Source organism: Mercenaria mercenaria, chromosome 7 (assembly GCF_021730395.1).
Source record: "Mercenaria mercenaria strain notata chromosome 7, MADL_Memer_1, whole genome shotgun sequence".
Taxonomy (NCBI): domain Eukaryota; kingdom Metazoa; phylum Mollusca; class Bivalvia; order Venerida; family Veneridae; genus Mercenaria; species Mercenaria mercenaria.
This window is the reverse complement of record NC_069367.1, coordinates 47,313,961-47,336,861: the sequence shown is the minus strand read 5'-3', so window position 1 is coordinate 47,336,861 and position 22,901 is coordinate 47,313,961. Positions and strand designations below refer to the sequence as shown.

The following is a 22,901-nucleotide window of genomic DNA, read 5'->3' as shown; positions in this document are numbered from 1 at the left end:
TTTAATTAATGGCAAGATCAGGATTCTCATACAAGAATAAAGAAAGTTATCATAACGAAAGGTTTACACCATCCATGAAAAATAGCATGCCAAAATCATCAATTTTGCACCTTTTGAACAGCCTACAATGATCCTGCTGCAAGAACAATGTCCAATTTTATTGCATTTCTCAATTTAATAGTCCTTACTGAACGTCAGGACATAAACGGAATGGGGGCCCATCCAGCTCGTTTTTTCACAAAATAACGAAAATGTTCCTGAGTATCAATCAACAAGCACAGAACCCTTCCGTGATTTGAATTTTTCCGCGAAAAGGTGTCTCATTGATCATACAAAGCTACCAGCAGTAAGTTTTCCAACTGACATCAGAATTTTACATGTATCGGCTGTATAAATTTTCTTAAGAACTAATAATCATTATCTTTCATCTTAATTTACAGACATCCAAAATCACGAAGTTCTATTTATAACAAATATTGACGGGGGCCAAAATTCGAAAGTGTACCCTGCTACCTTAATAATCGATGTAGCTCACTGCAGAGATAGTGCGGTCTTCTGCGCATGCCCGGAAGTGATAATCTAATGTCGCGTACGGCAAAAATTCGCAAGTCATTGTATGTTCGCATGCATTTAATGTACAAAATGTATAATATACTGACTAAAGGTTAGGGGTAAGTATCACCATGGCTACAAAATATATACATTTAAAGTACTTTTAGTTCAAATTGCTTCAATCCGACATATACTGGAGTCTGTTATTTATACCAGCGCTCAAACTCTGCATTGAGTCACAGCTGTTTTTAATCCCGTACCGTACTTGTACCGTACATTCGTAAACTATAGGTTTTGTTAAAAAAGGCGCACACTTGCATCGTTCTATGCCATCAAAATGCTTCAGAAACACCTTAAAATCCGCTTATTAAGAAATCTGCCGTTTTATAATTTTATATATATATTTCTAAGTCTTTTGCTCAAACACTGAAAGAGTATTTCGTACCAACCTGCGTTGTATAAATGCCCGCCACACCCCACCTCGTTGTAATTTGATTTAAGCGAAATCTAATATGGTGACCTATCAATTTTCTTTTTGTTTTAGATTAGGTAGACGTAACCAAAGGTATGGGCAGAGTTTGATTAAATTCTATTATGTGAAACTCGATAAAATAGCAGAAGTACCTACTTAAAACTGACAAAAATATGCAAAAATAGTCCTTGGGTCTGCTGAACAAGTATTCCTTTCTTTACAAAATAATGTTCTTTTGATTTTTTTCAGCATGTTTCAAATAGATGTATTGTTTTCCGTTATAAAAATGCTTAGATAATCAAATTTATGCTGATTATTGTACTTTACTGAAATATATTTTAGGATTACAGAAATTTTGAAAAATGTTTAAAATAGCACCATATCTAGGGGCAAATTAAATTGAAACAAAGCTGGTGACCTAGTATTTTTATTTCATTTTTCAATACATCATAACATGATCTTTTAATAATCTATTATTAAGAAAAAAAATAAGAAACTGTAGCGAGAGTCCTTAAAACAAAATTACAGCACCACGGAATAGAGCTACCAACTAAAGATCATCAATAGAACAATTTAAAATGACATATTTTACAAACCTACCGGTAGCAAATGGTATTTACACATTAATTCTTGCCGTCCAAAATATACCAAGGAAAACGTCACTTTTTTGGTTTTGTTACATGCCTTTGCATATTCATGTCGAATGAGTCAATATTGCATGAGCGTATGAAAGAACACCTATAGCTTTTGTAAGCGCAAAATTATCCAAAAATGCATAATAGAAAATGAAATTGATCAAGCCTTGATGTTAGACAAACAGAACCTCCGCAAATCGAAGAGAAAGCAAATATTAAAATTATAATTCATTTGTAAACACACCCAACCTTTAAATTTATGAATTGTACAGTACAATTAAAATAATTTATCCATTCTGCAAACAGATCCGAAAATGACAAACATTGGATCATTAAATGTAAATGTCCGTCTGCTAATCTGAAGGATATTGTAATAAGCACCAAATCTGATGCAGCCGAATCAGTCCCAAAAGCTACGAAATATAGTAGATCAAACTGTGAACTTTGTCAACATCAATATGAGGGCATCACTTTTTTGCTTTTAATTTCAGAAGCGGCAAAACATTGACCAGTCAAAAAACCTTTATCCTGTGATGTTCATAATCTAATACGCTTCGCTAAATGTTGTGGCTACTAGCTGTCACCTTAGGCCCAAACTTTACTGATAAAATGCCTGCAGTGCTTGAAAACAAAATCATTGAGCTAGGTAGCCAGATTATCTCTCACAAGTGTATATGTAAAATTCTTTCACGTGAGGAAATCAGCCAGCTTATTTGATTAACTCAGATGAAAGACCTTTATTTTCTGAAAACAAAATCAGCCGCACCATGGGAAAACCAACATAGTGCATTTGCGTCCAGCACTGATCCTGACCAGGCTGTGTATCTACCCAGTCTGGTCAGGATCCATGCTGTTCGCTTTCAAAGCCTATTGCAATTAGAAAAACCGTTACCGAACAGCATGGCTGGTCTTGTTCCATGCTGGCCGCAAATGGACTATGTTAGTTTTCTCATGGTGCGGCTCAAATCTGGCTTTCAAACAAAGCAAATTAAAACAGTTCTCTAACTTAAAAATAAAACCAAGCATCTACACCCCTAAATAAAATAATTGATGAAAAGGAACATCATGCACACTCGGCTATAATGCGTTGATCATCGTTTAATGTATCCTGTATTTAGACCATTTACACGTGAAATCAAGATAAATGCAGAAACTTGTAAGTAAGAGATTTCTCGAATATACATTGCAAATGTCGACTCTTACTTACCGCTGAATATTTGGTTTTCGGAGGATGAAAAACTTCCTTGTTAAATCTGAAATCATATCTTTTTGCTGAAAATAGCAAAAAGAAATTTTTAGACATTAATCTCAAAACAGAAAGCAGAATTTGGTCACAGTGAAATACAGTCTGGTCTGTTGTTGGTCTATAAATATAGACTGTAATTAAAGCTACGTAAGATATCATACAATCAAGGTCACATTTATCAGAAATATTGAACTATACAATTGCAGTAGTATTATAATATTGTCATTTTCAAACATTTATTATCTGTTTCTGAATAGATAAAACATTCAAGTGTCTTTTTTAAATAGCATTACATCGATCACACTTTCTCTCACCTCTCATATGCTCATAGTAACCCTCTGAGCCGCCGTAAAACCCATAGAAGGAATCGAATCCACGATATGTTGGTGTATACTTCCAGTTGCAGTAGCCAAGATGCCATCTGAAAAAAAGTGAATAGAAAAAGACCTACTGATATGTAAGCTGTTTTCACTCTTAACTTACAGCATTTTATAGCAGTAATGATAACCTGTTAAAAGTGATATGAAAAGAAATTCAACAGCAAATAATTCCGTTATGTTATCTTACCATCAATACAACAAACATCCTTGTTAGTCTTTTCTACCCTCTTGTTACATCACTGTAAATATTTATTTTAAGAAGTACTGGATCAGGAATTCAACGAAAAGCCTCAGTTTCATGTACAGTAATACACAATGAACAATTCACAAATACATGTCTAGCTGTTCCTTCTTTGGTTAGGATAATTGCCCATGCTTGTAGCACAAAACATTGTAGCTTTATTTCTCATGTAACCCATGAATGAAGTATTTAAAAAAAAAACGCCATCACGTCTTCTTCAAAGGAGTTTTTCGCTCATCAAGGGCGAATAGTTAAATTGCCTTGAACAGCTAATTTACAACTCTGCGAATGTTTTATTTAAAGCTGTTGTAAAGTTATTTTCTGGGGCGAAACAGTTCATTTTTTAATTTAACCATATACTTTTTCTCTAAAAACCTGTTTTAAGTCTCAGTTTTCTTCAAACGAGTCGAGAAAAAAATCAAATTGTTGTACCATTGAATACTTCATTAGTAACTAAAACGGTTACATTTTGTAAAATTTATTTTAAAGAATTTTAAAAAATGTTATCAATCAGTGTTGCTTTAATTCTTGACTAGGCAGATGGTACTATCTAGTAGCTTCCTTGCATGCGGCTCAGCAATTAGAGTGAACTTCTAGGACAGGCCAGCCTAGTGTCAGTTTAATATTACTGAGTGGGGGAAGTGTCTACGGCGTGATATTCCAGTGAGGCTACACTGCAATTACGGGTATTGTGCTTACTCCTTCGTTTACATGACACACACATACACACACACACGCACGCACAATCACACGCACGCGCACACACAGACACACAATCACGCACGCACGCACACACACACACACACACACACACACACACACCACATGAACACTTCATTAACATGTCAAAACAAACTTACTTTCCAACGATATGAGTTGAATATCCCAAGTTCTTAAGTTCTTCAGGTAACGTTTTAAAGTCTGTCGGCAGGAAATCTGGTTTCAAAGGCCTTATAATGCCATTCTGTATAGTTCATGTTGGTATAAATATAGTGATATCAGAATGACGTTTTGATAACGTATAGTACTTTCTCTAGAAAATAAACTTTTTTCTTTTAAATTACCAGACTGTACATGTCTACAATTGTATGTTAATAACAATAAAAGATTGGCGTGTAGCTGTAAAGTGCATTTAACAACAGACATGAGTATCGGACCTGGGATGACAGCATAAGACCAGACAAATAAAAGCGCCTGGTTCCATCCTAAATTGGTTCAACATGAAACATTCGTGGTGATATATGAGCATTTTTCATATCATATATACCATGTACTTAAGACTATAAACTAAATGAGATTCGACACTACGAGCGGTGGGTTCACATTCCTAGCCGTTGTGAAATAAATTCTATAGACAATAACACAAACTACCCGTATCTTTTATTATTTCACGTATGCATTTAGTTACAAAATTAGATCAACCACAGGTCTCTAGCACTTCCAGTTCATGAAATATTTATCCTGCTGAAAATCTCAGTTAGGAGAAAATGCGACACAACGAAACAGTACAAAAGCATCGATTAAAATATTGTTGTCAGCCTAGAACGGGTCAACTACACTAGTCATACCTAACAGGAGGAACTACAAATGTAAACAAGAGCTCGTAGAACACAAAATAATCCCCTTGATGCATTCAGTAATTGCACAAGGAACAGAAAATATTTGTTCACTGTTAACAAAAGTTCGACTGTTCTGGTTTAAAGTGACCTTGAACTTTGACCGACTGACCTCAAAATAAATAGAGGTAATTTGCTGGCCATGGTTAATTTTCCTATAAAGTTTTGTGATCCTAGGCCTAAGCATTTTCAAAATATCGTACGGAAAGTGTTTAACGGTTCCGGGTCAATGTGACCTTGACCTTTGGCCTACTGACCTCAAAATCTATAGAGGTCATCTACTGGACATGTCAAATCTCTCTATCAAGTTTCGTTATCCTAGGCCTCAGCGGTCTCAAATAATCGTTTTGAAACGGTTTAAATGTTCCGGGTCACTGTAACCTTGACCTTAGACCTACTGATTTCAATATCATCAGGATTCATCTGCTGGTCGTGAATAACCGCTCTATCAATTTTCATGATCCTTGGCCCAAGCGTTTTTGAGTTATTGTTAGGAAACCGTAAAACTGTCCCTGGTCAATGTGACCTTGAACTTTGATTTAATGACCTTATAATCAAATAGGGTCATCTGCTTGTCATGACCAACCTTCCTATCAATTTTTCTGATCCTAGACCCAATAGTTCTTGAGTTATTATCTTGAAACTGTTTTACTGGTCGTGGTCACTGTAACCTTGACCTTTGACTTACTGATCTCAAAATCAATTGCAGTAATCTGCTGGTGATGTCCAATCTCCCTATTAACTTTCACGATCCTAGACCCAAGCATTCTTGAGTTATCATCCGGAAACCGTTAAATTGTTCCGGACTACTATGACCTTGATCTTTGACCTACTGACCTCAAAATCAATAGGGATCATTTGCTGGTCATGACTAATATCCCTATCAACTTTCATGATCCTACACTCAAGCGTTCTGAGTTATCATCCGGAAATTGTTTAATTGTTCTGGGTCACTTTGACCTTGACCTTTGACATACTGATCTCAAATTCAATAGAGGTTATCTGCTGGTGATTACCAACCTCTTTATCAATTTATGATCCTAGGCCCAAACGTTGTTGAGTTATTATCCGGAAACGGATTGGTCTACATACCGACCGACCGACAGACAGACCAACCGACATCTGCAAAAACAATATACATTCGAAGGGGGGCAAAATTAAGATTACTCTCAACGGTCAGTAGTATCTGCTAACGCGATATTAACATATTTATTTTCCCTTCGTTCTTTCGATTGCATTCTTCGCCATAATCGACGTATTTAGTTATACTTGATTGTAAGGGTCAGTGACTTTGACACCTGCTTGGCAGACAATGTTTTCGTCCTGTTTCGTTGTGTCGCACTTTTATCTCATTTTGTAACTAAATGCATACGTGCAACGGCGCGGGAGGTGAACCCATTGCTCATAGGCACAAACTTATAATTTATTACCCTGTCTAGATGGTATATATTCTGTGAAAGGGGCTCGTGTTTCATCATATCTTTTTATTTTTGATCGATTTAGGATGAAAACATACCCTTGAATACATATTGACAGTTCCTACAAACACACATTTTACTAGAAATCTTTAAAATCAAACAATGACCTTGCATATGAAAAAAACATCCTTATAAATACCAGTATATCTCTATTTAAACAATGATCTTTTATTTATGTATATATGTACACACTGCTATGTGACTGTAAACAGTTCATGTGGATGCATGGTTACCTGCGTTCTTTGAATGCCACTTATCTGTTAGACCCTTGTCAATGGTTCCCTTAATGAATACAAATACATATTCTTTATAATAGATATTTACCTGCATTCCTGTATGGAATGGATATCTTCCAGTCATCAAACAGCTTCTTGTTCTACAAATATGATACAATTTGTCTACTACATTGCTACAAAATATTTTACTGAGACATAAGTAGTATATAGTGAGTCTGTAACTATTAAATGTTGCTTACACTTCTTGATACTAACAAACCAGTCACCTTGACCTACCTAGTTTCAGGTGACTGATCTTGATGCTAAATATATAGCGTTCCTGACTGGCCACGTTACGTTTTTTGGTTCCCGAGTGACACTGCTATGTAAATGAGAGCTGACACAGCAATGAATAACTCGTTTAGCACCGCCTCCTGAAAGTTTGCTAGTGTTCCTGAAAGTGTCGCAGACCGGCAAAAATAGAATTGAACCTGTTAGAATGGGAAGAAGAAACCGTTTCGCACCACCTCCTGAAGGTCTGAGAGTGTTCCTGAAAGTGTCACAGACTAACGCAAATAGAGTGGAACCTGTTAGGGATGTCAATGGGAGAAAAAAATCGTTTAGCATCGCCTCCTGAAAGTCTGTTAGCGTTGCAGAAAGTGTCGCAGACCAAAGAAAATAGATTGGAACCTATAAGGGATGTCAATAGGAGAAACAACTCTTTTGACACCGCCTCCTGAAAGCCTGTGAATATACTTTAAAGTGTCGCAGACCAAGAAAAAATATTAAGAATGAATAAAGAACCTTTGGTAAAATGTAATCTCCACTGGCATCGATTCCTGAAAGTCTGCGAGTCCTCCTGAGAATGATTAAAATTCTTTGGTTTGATGTAATCTCCCTAGGCACTGATTCCTGAAAGTTTGCGAGTTCTCCTGAAAGTGTCGCAGACAGCTTTTAATGTTTTGAAAGGACACAAGGATTACTTGGGCGGTGTTTTATGTCTGTGTTACTTTGTGTTGATTTCCTTTCTTTTCCAGTTCGCTTGCTACCCAAAGTTACCATTATCGGAAGACGTTATTAGCCGGAAAAATCGATGTTGAACTGTAAACAATTACACTATCGCTTATTTGTTTATGTTATGCTATGTCTAAAGAAATAAACTTTTGTACAAAATGCAAACAATGTTTTTTGTTTCCAATGCTAAGCTTTCTTACGCAAATTTTAACGTTTCTGGTGTCTGAGGATGCCCCCCTTCGCCAAACTAAGTAGCTCCTCTCGGAGAGGGAGATCAGTTTATCAACAAGATGTATAGCAGAATTGATTATGTCATGCTTAGCTTATTCTGAACATCGGGTTCCTTAATGTTTAGTGCGTTTAGTGGGGTTCGAGGAGGTCCTCCTCACTGCCTCCTTCTACCTCCTCTCCTCTTGTCCGAGAGGATACTCATTGTAGCACAGGAGGTAAACCATCAGTCTCCTTGAAAAAAGCCCGCGGTGTACATAACATTCTGGTTTCATTTTGAGTTACTTTATGCGATGTTTGCAGAAGGATTAGCACACTTTCAGGAATAGGTACCAAGGCATAAAACACCGCCCCAGTAATTCCTGTGTCCTTTTAAAACTTTCAAATTTGTCTGCGACACTTTCAGGATTCGCAGACTTTCAGAAATCGGTGCCAATTGAGATTACATCATACCAAAGACTTTTTACTCATTCTAAATCATTCTTCTTGGTCTGCGACAGTTTCAGGAGAACCCACAAACTTTCAGGAATCAGAGCCAAGGGAGATTACATCTTGCCAAAGGTTCTTTACTCTTTCTTAATCACTTTTCTTGGTCTGTAACATTTTCAAGTATACTAAGTACTGACAGATTTTCAGGAGGCGGTGCCAAACAAGTTTTTTCTCATATTGACATCCCTTTCAGGTTCCAATCTATTTGCGCTTTCTGCAACACTAGCAGACTTTCAGGAGGCGGTGCCAAACGATTTCTTCCTCTCATTGACACCCATAACAGGTTCCACTCTATTTGCACTGGTCTGTGACACTTTCAGAAACACTCTCACACTTTCGGGAAGTGGTGCTCGACGATTTCTTCTTTCCATTGACATCCCTAACAGGTTTCACTCTATTTGTGCTGGTCGGCGACACATTCAGGCACACTCGCAGACCTTCAGGAGGTGGTGCTTAACGATTTCTTTTTCCCATTGACATCCCTAACAGGTTCCACTCTATCTTTGCAGGTCTGCGACACTTTCAGGAACACTAGCAAACTTTCAGATGGCGGTGATAAACGAGTTATTCCTTGCTGTGTCAGCTCTCATTTGCATAACAGCGTCACTCAGGAACCAAAAAACGTAACGTGATAAGTCATGAACGTTCTATATTTAGCATCAAGGTTAGTCACCTGAAACTAGGTAGATCAAGGTGACTGGTTTGTTAGCATCAAGAAGTGTTAGCAACATTTAATGCAGTTACAGACTCACTAGATATTACTGATATATATTTTGGCATTTTCTATAAAAGTGTGCGGAATTTGTCGGTATGTCTAACAGATACCAAATGACTCTGACTGTTTTCTTTATTAAATATCGTTCTATGACTTCTATTTTCAGTTATTAATATCAGAGTTATTAATTCTTAATGATGGTTCTAGGTTGAGCGGCCGACACCTTAACTACTAGACCACAGTACAACATGTACTTTACTGACGAATACAAAACCCTGCATTGATATTCCATTTGATAAGGACGACTATTTAGTAGTGATTTAATTGTGACGTCACATGTATGTCCAAAATGACATAAAAGTGGCTTTCAACTTTCAATGCGTCAAATAGTTTTTCGTTTCAAACTATTTTTCAGTCTTATTTGATTAAAGTCATGGTCAATTTGGATAATAAAACTCTATAAATCGAAGTATGTATATATATAGTTAAATACATAAAAACGTCATTGAAACAGTATCTTATTCTAAAACCATGCATCTGAAATGATGCATTTGACTCTTGTGGATTCAATCCAATCGATACTGTTATATATATATATATATATATATATATATATATATATATATATATTGCTTATAGTTGGAAAAAATTGAATATTTGTGTGATTGAAAATCGCATTTACAGAGAAACCCTCACAATCAAACATCTTCCTAACAGTGTACCGAATTGTTTTCCTATTAACCTGACGGACAAGTATCTGACATTTTCAAGGACTCTAATACAGAAGTTCGCTCACCAGCAAGACAGGGTTGGGTACTAAAGTTTTTTAATCAGTTGTGTAACTTAAGTTAAAAGATGGTAGACCAGTGAGAAAGTGTCTGATGCGTTGCGTGTAATAAATATAATATGTTAGCCGTACATATGAGGGTGGGATATATAACTAAATTATTAATAATGTAACTTACGGTGTACAGACATATTGTACGTATGCCGAATTCAAAATTACTCCATTTTTAGCCAGACCTCCGAGGTTAGGTGTTACCATTGTAGGATTATGCCAGCTAACGTCATTCCACCCTGCAGAAAAAAATCATGCATACTACATTCTCGATGAGCCAACATGAAAAACCGCAAGATAAACGATTAAAAAGCAGTTGTCACACTAAAAATAATCGAGACATTGCTAGTTTTTGTATTTTATTTTGTGAGATCGAGCGGCGTTTCTGAAAATAAAACACAACTGTGCATTAAATGTTTTGAGCTTGTCGAAATCTTGACATTTAGAATACAAATAGTTTACGATAAGTAAAGATAAACAACAAGAGCGCCGCCAGGCGGGGCAGTATACGCCCGAAGGGTTACATCAGAGAATGGGAGCAAAATTTAAAGAACTTGACTGTTGAAGCCCAAAGGACAGGAACAACAAAACAGAAGAAATTCCTCAAAAAAAAATTCTAAGTCCGTAAAAAAATTCTTACCAGGTAAAGTTATGTCAAAATACATCTAAAAAATGGATGTACCATCCATGATGTACCACAGAAAAATGGTCTCAGTTTTTCCCTACGGTCAATAATAAAAAAGTTTCAAAATAACCTATTTATAGTAACAAAAAAGGGAAGTAATTCAAAAACAAAAATTATTGTAAGAGAATAAAAAAGGATCTGCAAAATAAAAACAAGAGCACTGCAATGCAGAGCAATATACACAAAGCAAAGTCACATATGACATTTGACTCCTAAGTGTGACCTTGACCTTGAAGCTAGTCATCCAAAACATGCGCTCTGCACGTCGCCTCAGTGTGGTTAACATTTGTGCCAAGTTTCTTTGAAATCATTCAAGCACTTCAAGAGTTACAGAGCGGAAACGAAACACACTCATATGACATTTCACTCCTAAGTGTGACCTTGACCTTGAAGCTAGTCATCCGAAACAAGCGCTTTGCACGTCGTCTCAGTGTGGTGAACATTTGTGCCAAGTTTCTTTGAAATCCTTCGAGCAGTTCAAGAGTTACAGAGCGGACACGAAACACACTCATATGACCTTTGACCCCTAAGTGTGACTTTGACCTTGAAATGACACATCAAAACACGCGCTCTGCACGTCGTCTTGGTGTAGTGAACATTTGTGTCAAGTTTCTTTGAAATCCTTCAAGGGGTTCAAGAGTTACAGAGCGGATACGAAATTGCTAACGGACGGACGGACAGACGGACACCGGGACTATAACATAATACGTCCCTTCGGGCGTACAAAAAGTCACATACTTTCAAAACATTTAATTTCGTGGGCATTTATTCCGTGATTTTGATCAAAACGGCTATTTCGTGGGACATGACTTTGTGGATTTCAACTTCAGAACATAAAATTAATGGAAATTTTACTTGTTCGTTGGGATTATATTTCGTAGATTGTTTCAACCGCGAAATCCACAAAAATTAGTCCCTCGCGAATATTAATAATTTTACAGTATGTGGCTAGATAATTTCACCGGTACATACACTGTCTTTGTGGCACGTGATGCTAGCTGTGATCTTAAAGGGGAGTATAAGGGAGAAAGTGGTTTGGCGTAAAATGTTTCGGCCGTCAGTCATATTTTGACGTCTTAGAGAAGATACAAATAAGCTTTCTGAACAGATATGAAAATATAAATATTCAAATGTTCACAAAGGTACTCTATAACTTATCTTATGACTTTTTTGTATGCTATTTCGGTTGTCCTTTGTATGATTTATGTGCTTTTTTATTCCTTTACCCTTGATACTATGACTGTCACAGCTGCGTTAATATATTAATACATTCCAGAGTAATTTTGAAATAAATTTCATAATTTATCAAAACCATTGTCGTAGAGAGAAACTTCGCAACGAGAACATGTAAATGTTGAAAATAGATTTTCTTTTACAAAAGAGTGACAAAATACCACTGTTGTCACTTATCAACTGTAAATATGCCACCAAGGCTGGTCAAATGTTTCGTTTTTTATTTTATTTTTTTAAGATAAAACGAATATTCAAGTAAACGCTACATTAGATGAGCCAAATTTGAAATATAGTCCATATTCTACAATTATCAAAACCTCATAGACATACACATTTTATCATACATTTAACTTGCCTCTGCGTTAGAACATGGTGAGGGTTATAGTGAAGTTAGGTACACCATAAACCGGTTTACTGACCGTTTACTGACCGTTCCAAGGCGGTGCCCCAATATGTTTCTTAATTTGTTCGTTTAGTCCTAGTGTGTTTTCTTTGTGTGGGAGTGTGACTGTTGATGTGTTTGCTTTGATGGAGAGTGTGACTGTTAGTGTGTTTGCTTTGATGGAGAGTGTGACTGTTGGTGTGTTTGCTTTGTGTGAGAGTGTGACTGTTGGTGTGTTTGCTTTGTGTGAGAGTGTGACTGTTGGTGTGTTTGCTTTGTGTGAGAGTGTGACTGTTGGTGTGTTTGCTTTGATGGAGAGTGTGACTGTTAGTGTGTTTGCTTTGATGGAGAGTGTGACTGTTGGTTTGTTTGCTTTGTGTGAGAATGTGACTGTTGGTGTGTTTGCTTTGATGGAGAGTGTGACTGTTAGTGTGTTTGCTTTGATGGAGAGTGTGACTGTTGGTCTGTTTGCTTTGTGTGAGGGTGTGACTGTTGGTGTGTTTGCTTTGATGGAGAGTGTGACTGTTAGTGTGTTTGCTTTGATGGAGAGTGTGACTGTTGGTGTGTTTGCTTTGTGTGAGAGTGTGACTGTTGGTGTGTGCTTTGATGGAGAGTGTGACTGTTGGTGTGTTTGCTTTGTGTGAGAGTGTGACTGTTGGTGTGTTTGCTTTGATGGAGAGTGTGACTGTTGGTGTGTTTGCTTTGTGTGAGAGTGTGACTGTTGGTGTGTTTGCTTTGTGTGGGAGTGTGACTGTTGGTGTGTTTGCTTTGTGTGAGAGTGTGACTGTTGGTGTGTTTGCTTTGTGTGAGAGTGTGACTGTTGGTGTGTTTGCTTTGTGTGAGAGAGAGACTGTTGGTATGTTTGCTTTGTGTGAGAGTGTGACTGTTGGTGTGTTTGCTTTGTGTGAGAGTGTGACTGTTGGTGTGTTTGCTTTGTGTGTGAGTGTGACTGTTGGTGTGTTTGCTTTGTGTGAGAGTGTGACTGTTGGTGTGTTTGCTTTGTCTGAGAGTGTGACTGTTGGTGTGTTTGCTTTGTGTGAGAGTGTGACTGTTGGTGTGTTTGCTTTGATGGAGAGTGTGTATTTGTGTGTGTTGATCGTTTGTGCGTCCGTATGCTGGGTTTACCTTTGGAGAGATGCTTAAAATGCTTTGATGGAGAGTGTGTATTTGTGTGTGTTGATCGTTTGTGCGTCCGAATGCTGGGTTTACCTTTGGAGAGATGCTTAAAATGCTTTGATGGAGAGTGTGTATGTGTGTGTTGATCGTTTGTGCGTCCGTATGCTGGGTTTACCTTTGGAGAGATGCTTAAAATGCTTTGATGGAGAGTGTGTATTTGTGTGTGTTGATCGTTTGTGCGTCCGTATGCTGGGTTTACCTTTGGAGAGATGCTTAAAATGCTTTGATGGAGTGTGTATTTGTGTGTGTTGATCGTTTGTGCGTCCGTATGCTGGGTTTACCTTTGGAGAGATGCTTAAAATGCTTTGATGGAGAGTGTGTATTTGTGTGTGTTGATCGTTTGTGCGTCCGTATGCTGGGTTTACCTTTGGAGAGATGCTTAAAATGCTTTGATGGAGAGTGTGTATTTGTGTGTGTTGATCGTTTGTGCGTCCGTATGCTGGGTTTACCTTTGGAGAGATGCTTAAAATGCTTTGATGGAGAGTTTGTATTTGTGTGTGTTGATCGTTTGTGCGTCCGTATGCTGGGTTTACCTTTAGAGAGATGCTTAAAATGCTTTGATGGAGAGTTTGTATTTGTGTGTGTTGATCTTTTGTGCGTCCGTATGCTGGGTTTACCTTTACCTTTGGAGAGACTGCGTTTTCTTTTTTCTTTTCATTTTCTTTTTTTGAAACGTGGCTTTCCCTGTTGAATATTAATTCTTGCTTTTTTTAAAGAGATGACACTATATTAGTTTATACAATGTCACGTGTGAGCGATATCCATCCTTTGTTTAGGTTTATTTCACGGACATTTATTATATAATTACACGCTCGCTGAAATTGCAGTGAATATGGTAAAAAGCAAATGTTCATAAAATGTTCAAGTGAATTTTCATATAGCTAAGAGCAGACTAGGTATGTGACTAAGCACGGGTCATTGTTTCTTCGGGAAACCGTTTTTCCTATTACAGATACCGCAACAAAATACAGGGGTCATAAGTCTGGTGCAACGGAAAATTCAAACGCATTACCTGCCGGGTCAATGACGGTATTGAGTCTCCGTTTTTTTCTGATTTGATGCTCAAACAATATGTCTGGTTTGTAGGAAACTTACCACTTCGTGAAAATGTATGTAACACAGTCGTGATATTTAATTTTTTGAAACAGTTCATAGTCAGGTATAGGACCTAGGTAAATAATCGAATGGCACAAACTTTCTTGGCAAATGGAAGCAGACTTGAGCTGCACTAGAAATTTCAAAAGTTTACAAATGTTTAAACTGGATTCATGCCTAAAGCAGAAAATATGCAGTATAGTCCGTATTATTTTTTGCTCTTGTGAATAATTACGTAATTTTCAAACAGAAACGATGCATCTTATAATTGTTCCATACCTCGGGGCTTCCGTGGCCGAGTGGATAAGGTCGCTGGCTTCAAATCAAATTACTCTCACCGATCTTGGGCATAGAACTCTCCATATGAGGAAACCATCAGGCTAGTCTACGGAAGGTCGGTGATTCTACCTATGAGCCCACCAGTGATAAAATTATGTACTTTCTTCCTGCCGTGTAAAGATCGATAGTCGGCATATGACATATAATTGTTTTTGAAACACTAAATAATGCGCCACGCACTTCCACTAAGAAAAAGTAGTAAGAAGGAGAGAATCGTACTGGTTCGACAAACAAAAACAAAACAGAAAAAAAACATGAAAGGATCAGAGGGGGACGCTCTATACTACATTTGGTAACATTAGAAAATGATATGTTTGAACACTTTAAAAGACCTTGGTTATATTACGAAAGAAATTAATATTTAGTCGAAAAGCATTGAATATGATTAGAGATTTGGAAAAGACATCACCCGGTATAACAAGCAAGCTCTTTATGGTTTCGTTATAGATGCTTCATATAATAAAAACAAGAGGCACTTCGTACGACTGAGAAGAACTCAAAAGAATTTTCGGTAATATAAGCATGTAGCCTAAAGTTAATTGTCTACTTGTGCGAATAAAGAAATACAACAGGAGATGCTACAAACTGGAAATGTTATTTAGTAAAATTCTCTGAAATGGAGATAAACAAGTATTTCAAACGAAATATATATAAAAAGTATAAATTCGAGATAACAAATTAACTGTAGAGCAGTAGAAAAGTAAGCAAAATGATACACTTTATATAAAAAAAAAACATCCTGCATTTATCGTACAAAGGCTAAAGCATAGTCAAGTTTGTGTTATATAATCACTAAAATTGCAAGGTTTGTTTTCATACAAACAGTTTGTAGCACAAGTACATGAGACAACTACAACAAATTATAAATTATATAAATAGCACAGCACCGTCAACTGAACAATGCAGTATAGATATTAAATATTCCTAAAAGTACATGATAATCTAATACTGTATGACCTTGATCCTTATCTTACCTAAACATAGAACATGGTTATCGAGAGTTGAAGTGTATAGTTCGTTGTAAACAAAGAACCGTTAGCATACGAACAATTGATTTAAAACATGGAATAGTATCTGTCATTTTGATCAATTCAACAAAATGTTAATACTACAAACAAACGTGCGGAGTAGGTGGAGCGAAATCGTAAAGGAATTCAAAGAGACTTTGTCTTGGGCCATATTGGCGCTAACGAAAATATTACAATAACAATTCATTTATATGTCATAAATATTTGCAATTTTCTTTTTCTATTCATTTATAGGTTATGCATATTGAGATTTTTGTTTTGAAAGGATACTTTTAATTACAGGTACAATATTAATGTACCTCTTACTGTATACATTTGAACTATTATAAATATCAGTTACCATGAATATATTGCAACCACTATTAAAGATAATTGTACAATTGTTTTGAGATATTTTGCAAGGAAGCAAAAAGACATTGTAGTCAAATAACAATATGATACAATCACTCGTAGTAGTATGTAACCACCCTAAAATATATTAAGTTATATGCAGCGTAAATCAAGAGAAAAGATCTTGATAATTAAGATCATTGTGAAATAACTTTAATCATAGTAGTAATTAGCAAAGAATAATCCACAATTCTGTAAATATAATTGTTATAGAATTCCGATTACTATTCAACAAATACAGTAAACCTCATTTATAAGGAACTCGGATATAAGGAACACTCGGTTATAAGGAACAGTTTTCAATTCCCCGATCTAATTCCTTCTTTATTTAATGTAAAAATCCTCGGTTATAGGGAACTCGGTTATAAGGAACACTCGGTTATAAGGAACACTTTTTCCAGTCCCAAAGTACGAAATGCAATGGAAAACTCCTCGGTTATAGCGAACAGACATAAAGAATAAAAAAATATTGAATACCGGAAATAAACATGAGAATCGCTGATGACGTCAGAGTAACGTCGGCACTATCACGCGATTTCATGCACATGAAAATCGCTTTCATGCACATGAATAAACACAAATTATTTCATTCTATGATCTTTAGTTTGTTAATTTACGGATACGATAAAAAGAAAATATATAATGTCATCAATTTACCAAATACTGAACGATAGTAGACTATATTTACTCAAGATTATGTTCAACAGCTACATGTATTTGGTATTTCATGTTAACAATAGTGAACGAAAATCCTAAATAAATGTGCTAATTACACGTGATTAACAATGGCAATCGGTCCACTTTACCAAATTTCCAATGAAAAATTATTGCAGGTGCTAAAATGGACAATAGCAAAAGTATTGGTATAATTTACACTTTAATCCGTATGTATGGCGCCGTTGTCTAGTCGTTATACACCGTATGTCATAAACACCCTACTTTTTAAATTCTAATGGGTAGTCTTATTTAACATTTTTGTAATGAAAAATTGAACATTTATTCTATATTAGTATTGATGACTATTCATATAACATGCAGTCAAGCGAGGTAAGGGGAGTAACTGCAGCATCATGTAGCACTCTCTAAAAAGAAGTTACAAATGACCGACAAATTATAAACATTAATTACGGTCATTCTTACCGACGAACATTTTGGCTTGGTTAAGGTTTAACGCCGCGTTTCAACACTATTTCAGTCACATACATGCAGGCAGTTTACCTTACCATCTCTCCAGGAAAGGACCGGTACTAGAAAAGCAACTTCCTCGCATAAAGATTCAAGATCGGCCCGGAGTGTGAACACATACCCCTTATGAAACGTCAGTCAAATAGTGTTCGCTAAACGTCAGTAAAACAGTGTTCGCTATTCAAATTGTATTCGTTATACGAACCTCGGTTATAGCGAACTAGTTTGCTATACGGATATAAGGAACCTCGGTTATAAGGAACAATTTCTAGAGGTTCCTAGCTGTTCCTTATAAGCGAGGTTTACTGTAGTGTTAAGGCGCATAGACTACGAAATGTGCTAAAAGGCTAACATGTACTGGCGTAGTTTGGTGTTTTTATCAAGAAGCAGACAAGCTTGTTTCGTAAACTAGATCATATTAGGAAATAAAAGATATAGAAATCAAGTATAAACGTTTAGATCGTATTAGGTAATAAAAGATGTTTAAATCTGGTCTAGACATTGAATATTCAGAAAATTAACGACGGAAAATGGAAATTTCATGAGGTATCGTATGAAGACATGTACTTTGCGTTGCCAATGTAATACTTGACATGACTATGTAAACACAGTTACTCAATTTGTGAAAGCCAACAATTAAACAACTATTTAGACAAAAGCAGAAAATGTCACTGGTAGCAATTAAATAATATTAGCGTGTGAAAAAAGAAAAAAAAAGTGAAGTAGCCTGAGGTAAAGGATAAATATTTGTAAATCATTGGTGAATATGTTTTCAGAGATTGCGTTGACAGTAATCGAAAGATCTTGCAGGTCACACTTGCGGTATAAGTTTATTGTCTACTGCGTATATATATGTACATCAGATGATGTCACATGGGATAGGTTTACACTAGAATATAAATACCAGTTAGTCAACTATCGAAGTTTCGTCACCAGGCTCCTCCGCACTAACTTGAATGGATCCGGGTCTCTCTTACAGAAAATCCTGTGTACTGTAACTTTATTGTTTTTGCGGGATTTGGTGAGGATTATACCTTCCGATGACCAGGCCCCAATGACATTCTTGCGTTTAACCATTTGTCTAGAGTCAAAGAGGAGTTCTGACCTATATTTTGTTAGATCCACGTTAATAAAGGTACTCATACAACTTCTCTTTAGAAAATCCATTTTATTGTAGAGGAAGTTACGAGCGCGGCGAGTTACAAACTTTACGATTATATCTCGTGGTTTCCCCGAAGACTTAGGCTTTTCTACACGATTTGAAAGAGATATGACCTGAAGAGTTAATTTCGCATCTACCGCGGGTTAATATCAAGGACTTTGGTATCAGTAACGTCGTTCTCAGATACCAGATATCCTAAGACTGTCACGTCGGCTGTACTGTTCTTTGACGTCAGACTGAAATTCTAACATATCATCCCTATACAGAAAATATCGGCATTGTCAAAGCGGAGAGATTCATTCTCTGCTTGCAGTGAGCTGATTTTAGCGTGGAGACAGCCCAGTACATTTTTAACAACAGACGCGACAGTAGACTGCAGCATAATATTTAATTCAGACTGTATCGAGTCTTCCAGCGCTGTGGCTATACCTTGAATTGCTTTTTCGTCCAAGCTAAAAGCGGTTGGCGCAGATGATAATGGAGTTGTGAAGTTGTTTGCTGTTTAGACATATCTGTATCGATAATAGAAGACACAATGATATGTGTTGATTTGCCTCCTTATTTGTTTTTCTTTGGCACTAATAGATCTTCAGGAGAAGAAAAATCTCGTTTCTTACTTGAAGCAAATGCTGGTGTGGATACACATGAGTTCATAACATTTCTATCTATAAACAAACCAGCTAGTAATACAGTTGTTCACTTGAAAAACTGTTCAATATTATGAGCGAAATTCATGCGTGCCGCTAACTCCACGGACCATAACATTCCATTGAAAATTCCATTGACAGTGTTCAGAAGCTTCATTCAACGTATTAACACGAAATAGGCTAATAAATCTAATATATTTTCAAATGTCACATATTTCTGAATACTTCAGTAAACATTTCAGTCCCGCGCTGCGTAAACATCAACAACATATCCGCCTTTTCGATCACGTGACCTTCGAAAAGGTATCATGAAATAAAGAACCGTGTCATAACAGTACATGTATAGACTAAACGCAAGAGCGACGTTGGGTTGTGCTATACCCCGCCTTATATTCTTCTTCCAAAGGAGTTAAAATAGCAATAGACTTGTCTTCCTTCATGGTAATTACATGTATCTTTTTTACAAAATCTCAATTAAATACACATTATGCCTTTGTTTTTAATGTTGCTGCAACATTTTTTCTTTAAACATGTAAATATGTCCATTTCTTGTTAAATTATGTTTTCGATAAAATTACTTTCTCAAATTGCAAAACAGCTGAACAGACAGCTGATTCTTGTATTTAAACACAAAATGAATAAACTGATATGAAATGTGTGTGTGTGTACGTGCGTGCGAGCGTGCATGCGTACATGCGTGTGTGTGTGTGCGTGCGTGCGTGCGTGTGTGTGTGATTACTCCAAATTAACAATGTGACTGAGGAATATACTCGTTTATGATGGCAACAAGAATGCCTAATAACATAACGTATATTGTAGACTTAAAACAATTACATGTTCCGTCGACATGCTGACGCATGTTTATTTACTTATTTACTTTAATGTAGTTAGTACTTCATGATCGAGGAAATATATTTATTCAAACTTCTGATTATTTAAACTAATGCATGTTCAAGTAGTGCTTGAAACAAAATAACTTTACAATGGATGAACGTTTAACTTTTGAAGTTTCTTCGTGTGATCCGGCTAAAGCAAATGAGATGAGATGACAAAAATTTACTACACTATAACAATAGTTATCAGTCAAAATTATATTGTGTTTAAGTCATTTTTTATCTTTTTACTTTTAACTTTCCAAACTATCATCAGAAATATGATTTATAAGTCTACCTGTCGGTTTTACGGCTTATTCAATTAAATGTTCATCTTGTGTAATAAAGCAAGCTAATAAATTACAAAATGAATTGAAAACAAAATTCTCGCAAACATCACAATTAATTTGACTGTTGACTGGTATGTCATTCAATAAGTATATTATATACAACAGAAGTTTAAGGAGGTGGTGGTTGTCCACCTCTAGCGTCTATGGGCTTCCTGTAACTTGAATGTCCCAAATTGTCATTTAGTCGTATCCATCCATCGATCAGTCATTAAATATGGGTCTGTAAATTCATATTCCACTGGAGAGACAGTTAAATCATTTGATAGAGACAGTCACAGGGAAGAAGCGCTACCTATCAAATAATTTAAAACATAATACAATTCACCGTAGACCTAACTTGGACTATACAGAAACGATTAAAGTATTTTCGTTAATATATAATGGAGGGCAGTTAAACTTACCAGTGTTTCATGATTCTGTACAACTTGTAAGTAAATGCCAAGTTTTCCAGATATCAGAAGTTTAGGACCAAATATTTACGACGAAATTTCTGCTATCAAATCTTCATAGAGAACTAACGCCTCAGTCAGGGATAGAACTAACGGCCCAATATCTATAGGTCTTCGCTCTTGCTATTGAGCTAGCCGGACAGGTATGCATATACATGTAACTGTAACAATTAATTGCTAAATAATACTTATTATGAAGTTCCCACAGTGTCCAAATCTTGGAAAATATGAATGAATCTCAGAAGGAATATGCAATTATTTTCATAGTTATTAATATTTGCATCAAATGTTTTTAACGGCGACAAAGTTATAAAAAATTATTACATGTGATATTGCAGTTGAAAGAACAAATGTGTAATGAAAAAACAAAATTCAAAATTGTTTATCTTTGGCGTGAAGAACACTCCAAAAACAGATGGATACTTCCAATTCTCAAACCTCTCATGATAAATAAAATCTAAAAGAAAAGAAAAGAGCTAATGAATTATTAATATCCCACGCTTTAGAATTTTATCTAAACCTCTGGTGGCGGTGTATTTCCATTTAAAAGAATGAGAAATTTTCTCCTGCGGTATTTGACATTTTCTACCTAGCTGACAAAGTCATATTTAAGAGATATTTAAGCTAGGTTGAAAAAGAAACTGAAAGAAAATGAGTGAAAAATTGATAAACTAAGTGCACTTTCGAATATCTATTGAAATTACCATGGGTGGTTATCCAGTAACGTGTATTGGAGTTCTTATACATGTATAAGAAAACGATTTAGACGGAAAATAAACGCAGATGAATTGTACGACTAAGAACTATTCGGTTTGAATTTTTAAGAAATATTCCATGGAGCTGCACACACGTAATTTGTTAAATTGGATAAATAATAGCCATAGAGGATAGAGGATAGAGTATAGAGGACCGAATTTGAAATCGTCCCGAAAATTCTTGCTATTAGATATATTAAAATAAACGCCTAATTATCCTGAAGGAAAGTGAAAGACAATATACTGTTGAGTTTACGACATTTCTGCATTTACAAGCTGTACAAAATTATACAGTAAGCTTACCTAAATCATCAGCAACTATAAAAATAATGTGAGGCGGCTGTTCTCCAAAACACTTGGATATTAAAACACATAAAATCACTCCTGTGTGACAACAGAATTTCATCTTGTTTTCTCCGTTGAATGTCTGATACAGACCTTATATTTCTCAGTCTGTAAAGAACACAAACTACGTAATAAAGCAGCAGTTGGCGGAAGTAATGTAAAAACGATGTAAAAAGATGTTACTAAGAAGAATTGATTTTTGGTGAAAGCATTACACAATATGTATGTAACAGCATACTAAAAGTATAGAATGCTATCATGTTGCAAAATGCATTTTTGGGGGGTAAAAAGTTAAAAAATATGATTGAAACTGTGAATTTCTGGAATCGGCCCATAATGATGTCAATATTTTTATTAAGAAAGCGAAATTTTGTATGGTAGTAGAAAGTTATAACACAAAAAAATAAGCTCATGACTACTTAAAAAAAACCTCCAAGATGGCCGCCATTAAATATCATTACACAGGAAAACCGTTTAAGCATTTCACAAAGTTCAAATAGTGTGAAAAATGACCAGCGACATAGAAGATACACACATTTTATTTCAAAACACACAAACTTCAGTCTTAAACAAATTCAAGATGGCTTCTCAATTCCAAAATGGCCGCCATAGGGTCATTTAGACTATAAAGACCCCGAATAAAGAAATGTCGATAAAAATGGTTCGACTAAAAGTATTTTTCTTGCATC

At 36.0% G+C, this 22,901-nt stretch overlaps 1 protein-coding gene across 2 annotated transcripts in view; it reads right to left on the bottom strand.

Moving 5' to 3' along the window:
• Positions 1-22,352, bottom strand: part of LOC123554240 (arylsulfatase B-like) — a 114,751-nt gene extending 92,399 nt beyond the window's left edge. The window contains exons 1-6 of one of the 2 annotated variants that reach the window (XM_053548342.1): positions 22,171-22,352; positions 10,247-10,358; positions 6,945-6,996; positions 4,387-4,490; positions 3,220-3,326; positions 2,867-2,931 (exon numbers count right to left, since the gene is read on the bottom strand). In XM_053548342.1, the coding sequence (XP_053404317.1) occupies positions 2,867-2,931; positions 3,220-3,326; positions 4,387-4,490; positions 6,945-6,996; positions 10,247-10,358; positions 22,171-22,273 (543 nt within the window). In that variant the 5' untranslated portion in view covers positions 22,274-22,352. The remainder of the gene's footprint in view (positions 1-2,866; positions 2,932-3,219; positions 3,327-4,386; positions 4,491-6,944; positions 6,997-10,246; positions 10,359-22,170) is intronic. The other variant, XM_045344237.2, reaches the window with a different exon arrangement.
• Between the last annotated feature and the right edge of the window lie 549 nt (positions 22,353-22,901).